Source organism: Danio rerio, chromosome 20 (genome assembly GCF_049306965.1).
Source record: "Danio rerio strain Tuebingen ecotype United States chromosome 20, GRCz12tu, whole genome shotgun sequence".
Classification (NCBI taxonomy): domain Eukaryota; kingdom Metazoa; phylum Chordata; class Actinopteri; order Cypriniformes; family Danionidae; genus Danio; species Danio rerio.
This window is the reverse complement of record NC_133195.1, coordinates 28945673-28959545: the sequence shown is the minus strand read 5'-3', so window position 1 is coordinate 28959545 and position 13873 is coordinate 28945673. Positions and strand designations below refer to the sequence as shown.

General features: G+C 33.9%; 1 protein-coding gene across 6 annotated transcripts in view; it reads right to left on the bottom strand.

Annotated features, from left to right (window-relative positions):
* Positions 1 to 13873, bottom strand: part of syne1a (spectrin repeat containing, nuclear envelope 1a) — a 329974-nt gene that overhangs the window by 114428 nt on the left and 201673 nt on the right. For all 6 annotated transcript variants that reach the window (XM_073933275.1, XM_073933274.1, XM_073933278.1 and 3 more), the window contains 6 exons: positions 11278 to 11481; positions 10905 to 11112; positions 9479 to 9591; positions 9036 to 9241; positions 3537 to 3698; positions 3094 to 3367 (listed from right to left, as the gene is read on the bottom strand). In XM_073933275.1, the coding sequence (XP_073789376.1) occupies positions 3094 to 3367; positions 3537 to 3698; positions 9036 to 9241; positions 9479 to 9591; positions 10905 to 11112; positions 11278 to 11481 (1167 nt within the window). The remainder of the gene's footprint in view (positions 1 to 3093; positions 3368 to 3536; positions 3699 to 9035; positions 9242 to 9478; positions 9592 to 10904; positions 11113 to 11277; positions 11482 to 13873) is intronic.

The following is a 13873-nucleotide window of genomic DNA, read 5'->3' as shown; positions in this document are numbered from 1 at the left end:
AATTAGCCGTTTAACATTAAAATACAAGCTCTGTCATTTTCTGAGATTGCTTCTAAAGATCTCCAGCCCTAAATCATCCCACTGTGTATAAAACCGGCTAAACATTATGGCCCGGTGATTAGGGCTGCACAATATATTAATTCAGCATCAATATAGCAATGTGATCATTCACAATAGTCACAGAGCAAGTATTTGCAATGTTGAGTCTGGGTTATAATTCATCATTGTTTTTTGAGGCCTGTGACTGTGTGATGGTTGTAAAAGCATTCAGGCGTAGGAAAACGTACTGTTTGTACTTTGAAAAAGTTATAACGATTCATTTTATGAAAATGATTATAAAACGAAGACTATACAGTATTATTTTACATTTGATTATTTAATTACTGTATGGGTGAATAAATAATGACTCTTCTGAAAGCAATAAAATGCTGTTTATTTAATTAGCATATTTTTATTGACTATCTATGCTTGTAGATTGTTTATTATACAAATATCATGCTCAATAATATAAATATTATGCTTATTATACAAGACTTATTGTGCTCTAGCCCTATACAATAAACTTAATTACTGAATTATATTTTATGCACTCCCAATCTTTCCAATCAATCTAAAATTATAGACTCTTTACAAACATTTATTCAAATCATCAAGAAATTGTACAATATTCCGCAATATACTGTATGTTGCAGAATAGATGCAATGTGTAATTTTTCCAGTATCATGCAGCCCTACCGTTAATTCACAAACTATGTTTTCATGAACAGTTAAGTGAACCAATATTTTACTAGTATGTTTTTGATGGATGAGCACTGTTATCTAGGTAAAATTACTGAAGTGATTTACAGGAGTCTGTTATTACTGACACTCATCCAAATTGCGTAGGTCAGGGTTGTCCAAACTCAGTCCTGGAGGGCCGGTCTCCTGCATATTTTAGTTACAGCCCCAATTAGACACGTGAGTCAGCTAATCAAGCTCTTTCTAGAACTATTCTAAACATTCAGGCAGGTGTGTTGAAGGAAGTTGGAGCTAAACTATGCAGGACACTGGCCTTCCAGAAGCGAGTACTGGACACCCCTGGTGTAAGTGTTTAAGGCTCTATTTTGACGGTCCATGCGCAGAGCGCAAAGCGGTAGGCGCAAACGCTTTCAGGGCATGTCAGAATGCATTTTTGCTCATTTAAGGACGGAAAAATCCACTTTGCGCTGTGGCGGATGGTCTAAAAGGGTTGAGCTTATTTTCTTAATGAGTTATAGGTGTGTTTTGAGAATAAATCAATCAGAGTCTTCTCCCATTCCCTTTAAGAGCCTTGCGTCGCGCCATAAGCGCATTTGCTATTTACATGACGTAAAGTAAGTCTAAGTGGAAAAACTAAGCATTTCACTAGCAAACAGTTAACAGTTAACAGTTAAAGACAACAGTTAAACAGAGCATCTACCGTGTGAGAATGAGAGATAAATGATCTACTATCATTTTTGCTCTTGTGGATAGGGAACCTTTACGCACAGACATCAATTAGTCTATAAATAATTAATTTTGTTTGTTAAGCGCAAATATTTGTTTCAAAACTATTTCTAAATTCAGTTCTAATTTCCAGCAAAAGAATAAATGAACAATAATAACAAAGTGTGCTCAAAAACCTGAGTTATATCCTAAAACACATGCTGTGCCCCATATGATCTAAAACCTGCAGGTGGGCAAATCTAAGCTTGTTTTTAATAAAACAAATATAAATATGGATATTATAAATAATATTGCTAATAATGATAACATTATACAAAAGCAAATTGTTATGAATGAACTGAAAAAGCCTCCCGAGATGAAGAAGGCATAAAGGCAGTGTTTTTTATATTTATGTAGGCTAGAAAATAATATGTTTTGTAATATTTTAATTCTGTATATTTATAAATATATATATTCTTATTATATCCTATACATATCCTTAATAATTAAATATTTTCATATGTAAAGATATTAGCGTATTGCTCTCCTGTGTGTATTAAGCAGTGTGTAAGCGAGGCGCAACTCTGCACTGGAGTTTAGACCGGGTTTGTTTTGGTCTAATGAAAAATCTATTTTAGTTTCTCAAAATAGCAACGCGCCACCACTGGGCCTCAGAAAGCCTTCCTTTTTAGACCAGAACGCCTATGGGCGCACATATGAGCGCAAATGCATTTGCTATTTAAACAGCGTAGCGCAACGCCTCAAAACAATTCTTGCGCCAAGCAGAAACTAGCAAAAGACTATTGCGCCACGCCTTGCGCCACATTGCGCAGGATGTATGATAGGGCCCTTAGTGTGCATATTTATTTTTCATATGGATTATGAGGTGTGCTCTAGGAATCTTCATTCATTCATTCATTTTTTTGTCAGCTTAGTCCCTTTATTAATTCGGGATCATCACAGCGGAATCAACAAAATCCTTTTTTTTTTTTTTGAAAACAACCTATATTTATTTTAGCTATTTCAGTTTTTGTTTATTGACAACCTTAAATTAAACACATATAATGATAAATAAAATAATACATACATGATTAAATAAAAAACATTATATTTTATGATGAAGAATTGACATCTAGTTCCCAGTACTGGGTTGCAGCTGGGAGGGCATCTGCTGTGTAAAACATATGCTGGATAAGTCGGCAGTTCTCTTCGCTGTAGCAACCCCTGATGAATAAAGGGACTAAGCCAAAGAAAAACTAATGAATGTATTGATATCTACTCTGCACTTGGAATGAACCAGATATCTTAAAAAAAACATTGGACAATATCACAAGATTTGGGGCCCTTTCTTATGTCACTTCACGGGGAATTCTTTTCCTCAAAGAAATGTATTGTAACTAAAAAGTTGTTTTGATTATTACTACTACTACATTGTATACTTGCAAAACTTTGTTTTAATTTTTGTTTTAGTATGGTTATGCATATCAGAAAAGAATCCTGGAACTTGTAACTAGAATTACTGTTGTTCTATTCAATACGCAAATAAAACATCAAATTTGTATCCAAATGAATTTCCGTTGTCTGACATTCAAATATAAAAGAGATAAAAAAAAAAATCACTAAATGTGCAGATATTCCTAGTTGTTGTACCTGAGCTTGCTCAAGTTTCTCCTCCACCTCCTTTTTATTCCCCTCTGTGCTCTCCAGTTTCTCTAACTTTATCTCCACATCCTTCAACCAGGTTTCCACTGCTCTTAGCGCCTCCTCAAAAGCCTGGTAGTCCTGCAGGCTGCGGAGTCGAGTCCTAGCCTCCTGCAGCAGAGCTTCATGGTTCAAGAGCATCTCTTCTGCGGCACTATTCTCTGCCCTTGTTTCTCTCTCTCTGACGGTGACAGAGGACTGACACAGACGTTCAAGAGAAGCCCTATGGCAGAAAACATACAGCCAATTTTCAGTACATTTAATCGTAACAGAAGATGGCTAAACACTGAAAAATAAATATTCTCAAACACACAAATAAAACATGAATACTTATTCTTAGATACTGTTACGGTACTAGTTCATAAACATGCAGACAGACTGTCCATATGTACCTCCTCATCAGCAGCTCTCGATGGATTTCCTCCACTCTTGTCAGCTCCTCTGAGCAGTCGGGGGCTGCAGGCTCACTCTCACCCCACAGAGGAGCATCTGTCTTCAGTCTCAACTCCAGCTGTTGCAGCCAATCGCTCAACTCCACCACCCGCGCTTCATACCTTAATATAAGAAAACACACTTGATTTGATTTTAAATACCTTAAAGACATGATTTTTAATTTCATTGTGTGCGCTTATTCATTCATTCATTTTCTTTTTTACTTAGACCCGATCAGGGGTCGCCACAGCGGAATGACTCCCAACTTATCCAGCATTTGTTTTACGCAGCAGATGCCCTTCCAGTTGCAACCCATCACTAGGAAATACCCATACACTCTCATTCACACACATACACTACAGACAATTTAGCTTACCCAATTCACCTATAGCGCATGTGTTGGACTTGTGGGGGACACCGGAGCACCCGGAGCAAAGCCACATGAACACAGGGAACATGCAACATGCACGAACATGCAAACTCCACACAGAATTGCCAACTGAACCAGCCGTGGCTCAAATCAGTGATCTTCTTGCTGTAGGGCGACAGCACTACCCCCTGCGCCACCAAGCCACCTTGTAAGTTTATATTATTTATACTTTTAAGTATAATTATGTTTGTCTTTTTTCACTGTAATATTTACATAAAATATATTAATTAAGATTAAAGAAAATATCTTAATGTCTGATGGAGTGGATATTTTTTTAAAATTTATATTTTTATGTTAGTATTGTACAAGCTTAATAAATACACTTTTCAGTGAGGTATAGTTTATTAGGATAGGACAATATTTGAAAGAGAGTGAAAAATTCTGGAATCTGAGGGTAAAAAAAATCTAAATATTGAAAAAAGGTCCATTAGTTAATGTATTTACTAACATGAACAAACTATTAATACATTTGTTTTGCTACTTATTTATCTTTGTTTACGTTTGGTAATGCTATTTAAGTTAAATGACATTAGTTCACGTTAACTTGCAGTACATTGACTATTATTAGCATGTACAACTTTGGATTTTAATAATACATTTGTCACAATCACCAGCGATCTAAACTTCAGAAATCACTGGAGAACATTCACATTTACACAGACTACAATCCTGTCTCAATAAAAAAAACTATACTGTAAGTATTTTCATGCAACACACACACACACACACACACACCTGCCCCAAGTCTCCATTGATTACACTCACACAGCTGATGCTGCTCAAGTACTGATTACACACGCACATACATATGTATATGTATATATATATATATATATATATATATATATATATATATATATATATATATATATATATATATATATATACATATATATGTATATATATATATGGTTCACTTTAAGACACCCATTGCTGAGTCCTGTTGAACTGTAAACATTACGAGGCATTTTCCTCGCCTTCCATATTTAAACCTTGCTTTGTTTTGTTTGTTTTATGTTGTCTGCCGCCTGCCTTTTTGACAATCTGTGACTCTGGATTGCCTGTTTACGTCTGTTTGCTACTGTGTTAACTGTTGCTTGCCTGACCATCTTTTTAGTAAACCTGCGTTTGGATCTGCACTTCCTTTGTCAGCATCCACTTCACATTACAGCATTAGTTATTGTTGAACTATGCTTAATAAATGATTTACAAGATTATTCATACTTAGTAAACACAAAAGTGTTACTGACATGTTTAAAATGGTCTAAACGTACTCAGGGCTTCACGGTGGCCCAGTGAGCAGCACGATCGCTTCACAGCAAGACGGTCGCTGGTTCGAGCCCCGGCTGGGTCAGTTGGAAATTCTGTGTGGAGTTTGCATGTACTCCCCGTGTTCACGTGGGTTTCCTCCGGGTGCTCCGAAACAGTCCAAAGACATGCGCTATTGGTGAATTAGATAAGAAAAAAATTGTCCGTAGTGTTTGTGTGTGAATGAGTGTATGGATGTTTCCCAGTGATGGGTTGCAGCTTGAAGAACATCCGCTGCATTAAACATAAGCTGGATAAGTTGGAGGTTCATTCCGCTGTGACAACCTCAGTATAATAAACCATAAATTGTGCTTTGATATATTTGCAGGGGGAGATTGACAAAAACAATTCCAACAGAGTATGATATTTACTTAATATTTTAATGATTTAAGGCATAAATGTTAAATCGATAATTTAGACTTAAAAAATGTACTGTTATCTAATCCCAAAAATATATTTGTGCAACATTAGACATTTTTTTGTGGTTTTGTGGTCCAAGGTACTATTTAAGGTGTGCAGATTTTCATAGATAAAAGTCCACAATATATGGAACGAGTTACCATCTTCCAGAAAAAAAAGATCTATTTCTAAACGGCCTAAATCTATGTGGGTTTGTAAGAAATTAGCTTAATGCCAGCCTTCAGTCTTCATTGGCTGTCCATGAATAACGCCTGCTTTATCCCTTAAGCACTGTAGTTGCATTTGTGGACTGTAAGAATTTTGTTTGTGTTGTCAATATGACAGGAAGATAGCTTCCTGCAATATGAAACCACTAGATATGCATTTCAGATAAAAAAGTTTTGAATTACCTCTGCAAAACAAAACGTTCCTCTACTTTTTTTTGACTTACAAGAGAGTTTACAAAATGATGTGTTCTGTGAAAGTTTAAAGAATTTTCACATTTCAAGAAGTACTGTTTCTTTTAACATACCTTTTAATGTGCATTCTTGTTTTTATTTTGCTGTAACTATAGTAAATTAGGTCACACTTTATTTTGATGGCCAGTTTGTTGAATTTAGGTTACATTACAACTAATTCTCATTAGATTACAAGTAGACTGTAAGGTTGGGGTTAGGATTGGGGTTAGGGTTAGTGTAGGTTGACATGTGCTTGCAAAGTTTCTTATGGTCAGTTAAATGTCTGTTGAAGGAGCAGTATCAACAGATATTAAGCAGACAGTCTACTAATACTCAAATAAACCATCAAAATAAAGTGTTACTGTAAATTGTTTTTCCATCAGACTTAATCTCATCTGTGCACTCTATTATGACAAAGGATGGCACAGCTCTTCATTAACTGCATCTTAATCGATATGGAAATGTGATTGGATGGTAATTTTGTTTTTTAAAATATACTACATGGCTGCCATTCATTGGGCTATTTTTGTGTGACAGAAGACTACGTCTGTTACTGCTAATGCTAAGCAATAAAGAATTCTAGGCAAAGTGAAATACAGAACTATTTTTTTTTTAAGTTAAGTTAAAATAGTTAAAATAGAGTCATCTGACCAATTAGAGCCAATTTCAGGACATTCAGAAAGCAAGATTTAAGGAGACTAGATCCATGAATGAACCATTGTAGGCAAAGTTGGCACGTCATTTTTGATTTAAAACAAATCAAAAAACGATTTGAAGGATGGAAATGATATGTTTGATACTCATTTATGCCAATGTGATAAATAAGTGAACACAGGGGGATTTAAAATTATTGCTATGCTTTGATCAGAGCAGATGCTCCAATATCTTGCCAGTTGCACAGGTGGCAGACACTCCGAGCATAAAAAATATTATTTATTAAGAAAGACCACAGGTGTTTTTTCTCCTAGTTTGTAAAGTATTTATTTAAAAAGAAGATTTCTTTCTTGGTTTAATAATTTTGGAAGATTTCCCTTGGTCCTCAATTTATTTCACTTTTTCCATCCTGTACAGTAAATCTTCCATAATAATATCACTTGTCTAACAGAAGGCAGATTTGAAATTACATCAGCGTCTGGGAAGTTGCATCATTTCAATTGGACAATAGCACACACAAGAGCAAGTAATAGAAATGGTTTTGATGAGCTATGTGCTTTGTCTTCTTGTAAAATGGTCCATCCGGTTTGAGCCAGTACATTTACAGAAATCAGAAAATATTTCAAAACAGAAATATCAAACTCCACAATTTTTAAAAGTGCATTAGAAAATTCTAATTTGAACTCTAAAGGTGCAGACATCAGTGCTCCGCATTGCTCTTTGTGAGTTTTCTCAGACCAAAGATAGCAGCACAGGATATGACAAAATATAACAAATGATACTGAAACAATGCCAGCAAAATCTATTGTGCTGACCAGCACAAAACTGCTTTACAATCTGATCATTTATTGATATCAATGTATAGTGTTGTATGAAACTGATTATTGTTGATCTTCAGATTCACATTGTTGCCAAGTCACAAATTTCAGCTCACACAGTCAATTTTGAAATAGATGACTTCCTATTGGCTGGTGCCAAAACTCACTAAATATGATATGAAATTTGCTTACATTAACAAAACAAGTCGTAAAATATAGCTTTTTTTCAGAAATCCACTTAATTGTTATATATTTATTACATTACTTACATCTCAATTAAATGTATCTAGATTTAATTATGCAATGATATATGCGATTTGAAGTAAGTTCTTTTTTTATAAAAATATAAAGTATAATAAAGGAAAATGTCTCATTAAATTTTAAAAATAACTTTTGTGAGAGTAAAATGTCAAGATGTATGTTTCATTATTCAGTGTAAAAGATATGTTAAACATTCAAAAATAAAACAACAAACTTATTTTATGCTAAGTTCACCTTCTCTATCTATATACAAATAAGTCATCATAGTGAATTTCATTATATTTTAAATTAATTGTATTTATATATTAAATAAAAACTTCTTGGGAACAAACAAATGGGTTAAACCTAGTGGCTTTAAAGATAATGAAAAACAACAAGTCTTTTTTGAAATGAATTATAATTTTAGATCTGCATTATGATATGTTATTATGTCTTTATTTAAAAAATACATATTATGAAATGCTTATTGTTCTAAATCTGCATGAAGATCAATTTTAATATATAAATTATTGATATACTTCTACTTCTATTTTTAAAATATATTCATTATGTGTTTTTGTCCTGTCTCTGTAACTCTGTTGCACTGTAAAAGCTCTGACAAGAATAAAATTCCTTGTACTGTAAGTGTGAACATACCTGGCAATAAAGCTTTTATGACATATTAGTGGGAGTCATCTGTAATTCATGGCAAATGTAGTCATCATTTTTAATACTATATACTGTACTACATTTGCACTGTTTAATGTGCAAATATTACTAATATGAACTAATAATGAGCAATACTTATATAGCATTTATTAATCACAGTTCAACATTTACAATTAAAATCCAAATCTTGCTTGCTAATATTAGTTAATACACCATGAATTAACAAATTCACAATGAACAACTTTATTTTCATTGTCTAGCATCAACAAAGATCAATAAATTCTGTAATAATTGTACTGTTGATTGTTTGTTCACGTTACTAATTACATTAACTAACATTAACTAGTACAACTCTATCCAAACTTTGAAGTGAAAAACAATAATGACATGACAAGAAAATGTACCCAAGCTATAGTGAATATAAATGTTTTGAAATTTCTTATCTTCTTGTATTTCCTAATTTCCCTAGACCACACTACTTACGCATTTAACAGACCGGCACTTTCTTCCAGGGACTGTAAGCGCTGTCTGCACTCCAAAACAAACATATCCAAAGCATTCTGACAGGAGTCCAGCTGCTCCTGTACACCTCCCGTCCCACCTTTACTGAGATGCAACAAGAGTCTCTCTCCATCCACACAAACACAGGCCAAACGCTTCTCGCCCTCTGCCACCTCCTCCAACACAGTCTAAAAATGAGCAGATAAAGAAATTACATTACAACAGGGACAGAATAAACCACAGCGATTAATAACGCTAAATGGCTCTTAATCCCATATTTAAAATCCAGAATAATCCCTTATTAGATGGAGGTCTGAAATGGTTTTTCATTGTTTGACTGCTGATTAGCAGCCAGCAGTCGCTGTAGATTGGTTTGCTCTGCTACAGGGCTTTATTTAGTAATATGTTGTGCGTTATGACTCTACCTTGAGCTTTTCTTGCTTGGAAAAAATAGCAACAGCATCTCCTGTTTGTTCAAAGCAGACTTCAGCTTCAGCCCTCAACTCTGAGAGCCAGCCGTGAAAAGCATGTGCTTTCTCTAGTGAAATGAAAAAAGAGAGACAGAGAGAAAGATGGTTCATATGAGGAAATATACTGTATGTGTATCTGCCATGTATATGAGGCCAGATGGACTGTGTAGGTGTGTATGGATGACGGAGCGGCGCTCTGTTGTTTTAGTAACCAGACTCCGCTAATTCCAGCGGGAGCCAAAATCTGAGGCACAGCTGTGTGGCAGGCATGTTTTTAAGGAATCATTTCCAACAAGCATTAATAAATAAAATATCTGATATCAAGTATTCATAAGGCATTTTAATAGTAAGAGGCTTTAAAAGCCCACCTATATTCTAAGTCTACTTATATAACTGACAATAAAAGAAAAATAAAAAAATATGAAATTTTCATTTATGACAGGATCCTTTAGAGAAACTTATTAGTTCCACAAAAAAATTAAGCCGCACAATTCCTTTGATATTCCTTGATATTAATAGTAATTTAAAAAATGATTAATTATTATAATATTATATAATTAAAAAATATTATTATTAATAAATTATTTTTTAATGAAAATAAAAAGTTGTTTTAAATGTACATGTATAGTTACATAATTGTTCATCCATTTATAATTTAAAAAGAAATGTAAAAAAAGTATGTAAAAAAATTTAAAATTTGTATTAAATTAAAATAAAAAAATTATTAATTAAATTGTTTTAATTTTTAATTAACGGATGCCAAATTAACTAAGTTTTTAGCATTGAAACTAATTTGACAAACTTTCGAATTATTGTAACCATTAACATTTAGCATAGCAAAACTGTGAACATTCAGACTTCAGAAGATTAAAAATGAAATGCACTTTTTTTTTTTTTTTTTTACATTTTAAGGACAAAATTATTAGCCCCTTTAAGCTAAATATTTTTCAATAGTCTACAGAACAAATCATTGTTATACAATAACTTTTATTGTATTACTTTACATTGTATAACTTTTATTGTAACTTTTAAAAAAATTACTTTTTTATACAATAAAAATAGGCAGGTTAGCCTAATTACCCTAACCTGCCTAGTTCACCTAATTAACCTAGTTAAACCTTTAAATGTCACTTTAAGCTCAATAGAACTGTCTTGAATAATATCTAGTAAAATAGTATTTACCATCATCATAGCAAAAATAAAATAATTCAGTTAATAGAAATGAGTTATTAAAACTATTATGATTAGAAATGTGTTGAAAAAACTTCTCTCCGTTTAACAGAAATTAAGGGAAAAAATAAACAGGGGGCTTATAATTTAGGGGGTTTAATAATTCTGACTTCAACTGTATATATTTATGTAATTATGTAAATTCACTCACCATTGAAGCGCTGCAGTAGAGCTTCCTGAAGTAAGCCCAGGATCTGGCTGCGGCGTTGTGTCACTTCCTCACTCCTCTTGACCAGGTTGGAGATGGCATCACCAATCAAAGTCAAGTGTTGAGTCGGGTACGTCCTACACAGAGCCCTGAGAGACTCACCTGCTAGATCCAGACTGACCTCAAGCTGCTTCTGTGACCTCTCCACCTCCTAAATATAAAACACAAGAATTGACATTTATATGCAGTAATATTTAATTGGTAAATTTTATGAAAATATTTGATAATGATTGTGCGTATCGGAATGCACTTTTGCTAGGCCTTCTCTGCAGAGTCCTGCCTCTAGATGTACATCATATTCAGTAAGTTTACTAACCTTGATCTTAGCAAAATTCTCTGGGTCAGAGGATGTTGAAAACTCTGCCAGTGAGTCCTCCGAGGTCTTCAGCTGCTCTGAAATCTGGGAAATGAGGTCTTGAAGCTGCTGCCTCTGGGAGCTGAAGTCTTCACACATGCCTCTGGTCTGTTCATACACCTCTGCTGCATGGGAAATCTGCTTCCTCAGATCTGTAGCCATCACCTCAAAACAGCAAAAGCACAAGCTAGGTTTATCAATGGCATTACTTCCAGGGGGTTTTAGTCTCTTTACATACTAGATGATGAAATGTCACTTAGTACAATGAATGAGATATTAAGCTTAAAAAGTTTGTGTATTCTACTGTAAATTGCAAAAATTATATGGAGAACAAGTATATAGAAGAAGATCTCAATAGGAATGTGTATTTAGGTGCATTTAAGTTAGAGGTGTAAACCTACACTGGTCTCACATTTTAGTTTGGTTTTGATTGTCATGCCATCGTATCATGGTGCTTTGAAGATGCTTTCCATAAACAATTTTATATTTTCTTCACAGCAGCAATTCTTGTATTAAAATGTAGAAATATATCTCCATACTATTTGTAATAGAATTCTGTCCTTTAATACACACAGTCAGATATATGAAACAACACACAAGCGTTTATACCAAATAAACAAATGAATATAAATATCCCGCTTGCTTTCTGATCCTTGTCTACCAAGTTCTTTCCTTTAATTGGTCACACGCTCAACAGAAAGGGCTGCGATTGCCTGTTACATGCTGGCGCTCTTCACAGATGAGTGACACTGATAAACGACAGCAGTGATCACAGCTGATCCATGATAGACACGGTGGAGAAGACTGTGCAGACATGCGCTCATGTTTGTATCCAGAAGTATCACTGTAACAGCCGAGAGAAGAGGAAAAGTGGACCACAGTGAAAGAGAGAGAAATGGATTTTACTTTCATTCTCTCAATCGCAGTGAAATAGGGGCTTCTGCTGTAAGTGTCAGTGAAAGACTGTCCAGCAAACACACACGCAGTGAAATTGTGCACATCTTCTGCATTTTTAAGTAGTTGGAGTGTTGTAAATACACGCGCTCGCCTCCCTCGCCATAGTAAGCTACGGCGACATATCGCATATGAGATAAATGACGTCAGTACATAATAACCGGTTATGATTATTTCTGAACCAGTACTAAATTGTCTGCATCTGCATCACGGTACACAGAAGAAAAAATTAATTTTGACACCCATAATTTAAGTGCATAATAAGGTTTGTTTAACTGTATATTTTGTTACATTAAAGTGTATTGTAACTAGTATGTTTGTATTGAGGAAACAAACACATGAAGACTCCTGAATAGAAGTGGTTAATGCACATTTATGCAGTGTGTCATATCACTTAGCTCTTTCTGTAATTTCCCTCAACTTAAAGGATGCCAGTAAGTCTGAAAACTATGTATATGCAGAGGTGGATACTTTTTCATGCTTTTATATACATTAAAACCACAAAATACAACTTTAAATACATCTCTGCCAGTCCATTTTGTTGACCATGATTATAATTTAGCCGATATCTCATCCACAATACAACTCAGGAGCAAAATTCCATGTTATCTAATATAATTTTATTCATTCACTCCTAGCTGAAATAAACCTTGAGCTTCAGTTGATAAAGACATTTAAAAAGGAACCTACTCAATTTGTTCAAATAATATTATACCATACTAAAGTATGGGTATTTTGCACATTACACTGTCTCCCTCTCTTACTTTCTTTCTCTTTCTCTTTCTCTTTTTCTTTCTCTTTCTCTTTCTCTCTCACTCTCACTCTAACTCTCTCTCTCTCTCTCTCTCTCTCTCTCTCTCAAATTCAAATTAGATTTATTGGCATGACTTGTACAGTATTGCCAAAGCAATTATACAATACATACAAAGAAAACAAGAATGAATCTGTAAAATAATAAGTAAACAGGTACATTTATTATAAACAAAGTAAATAAATATGAGTAAATAACATTTATAATAAAAATAGATGGTAACAAATAAAAATAACACTAATTATAAAATAAATAAAAATACAAAATAAAATAATAATACAAAAATAAAAAGACAATGGTTATCATAATAATAATTATAACAGTATAAGAAATGCTCTTGCTTTAGGTTTTTCCATTGAACGACAGTCTGAGTTTGTTGCATGCTGACACATATTGCTGCTATTGTGATCATTGTAGATTTTTTACCTAAAATAAATTGTATTTTTTTTAGAATTTGAAAAAAAAAATCTCTCTCTATCTGTGTAAGCAGGCATTGAAATTAAAGCTGTAGTGTCAGAGCAGAGCAGTAATTTTCATGACCAATCCAAATATGGTCAAAATGAGCTTTCATTAGGGGTAATTCCTATGGTTACAAATTAGCATATAAATGTGTTTCTTTTCCACTTACCCAAGCCACATACCCACTATTTATATATTAGAGAACAATTTAACATATTGAATTAATGCACCCTATGACACCTTTAATATTACTCATCTTGGCCTCTGAGCTTCTACTGATCAATCCTCTTTTATGCATTAAAAGTGCTGAATGGCTCACAAATAGGACTGTAC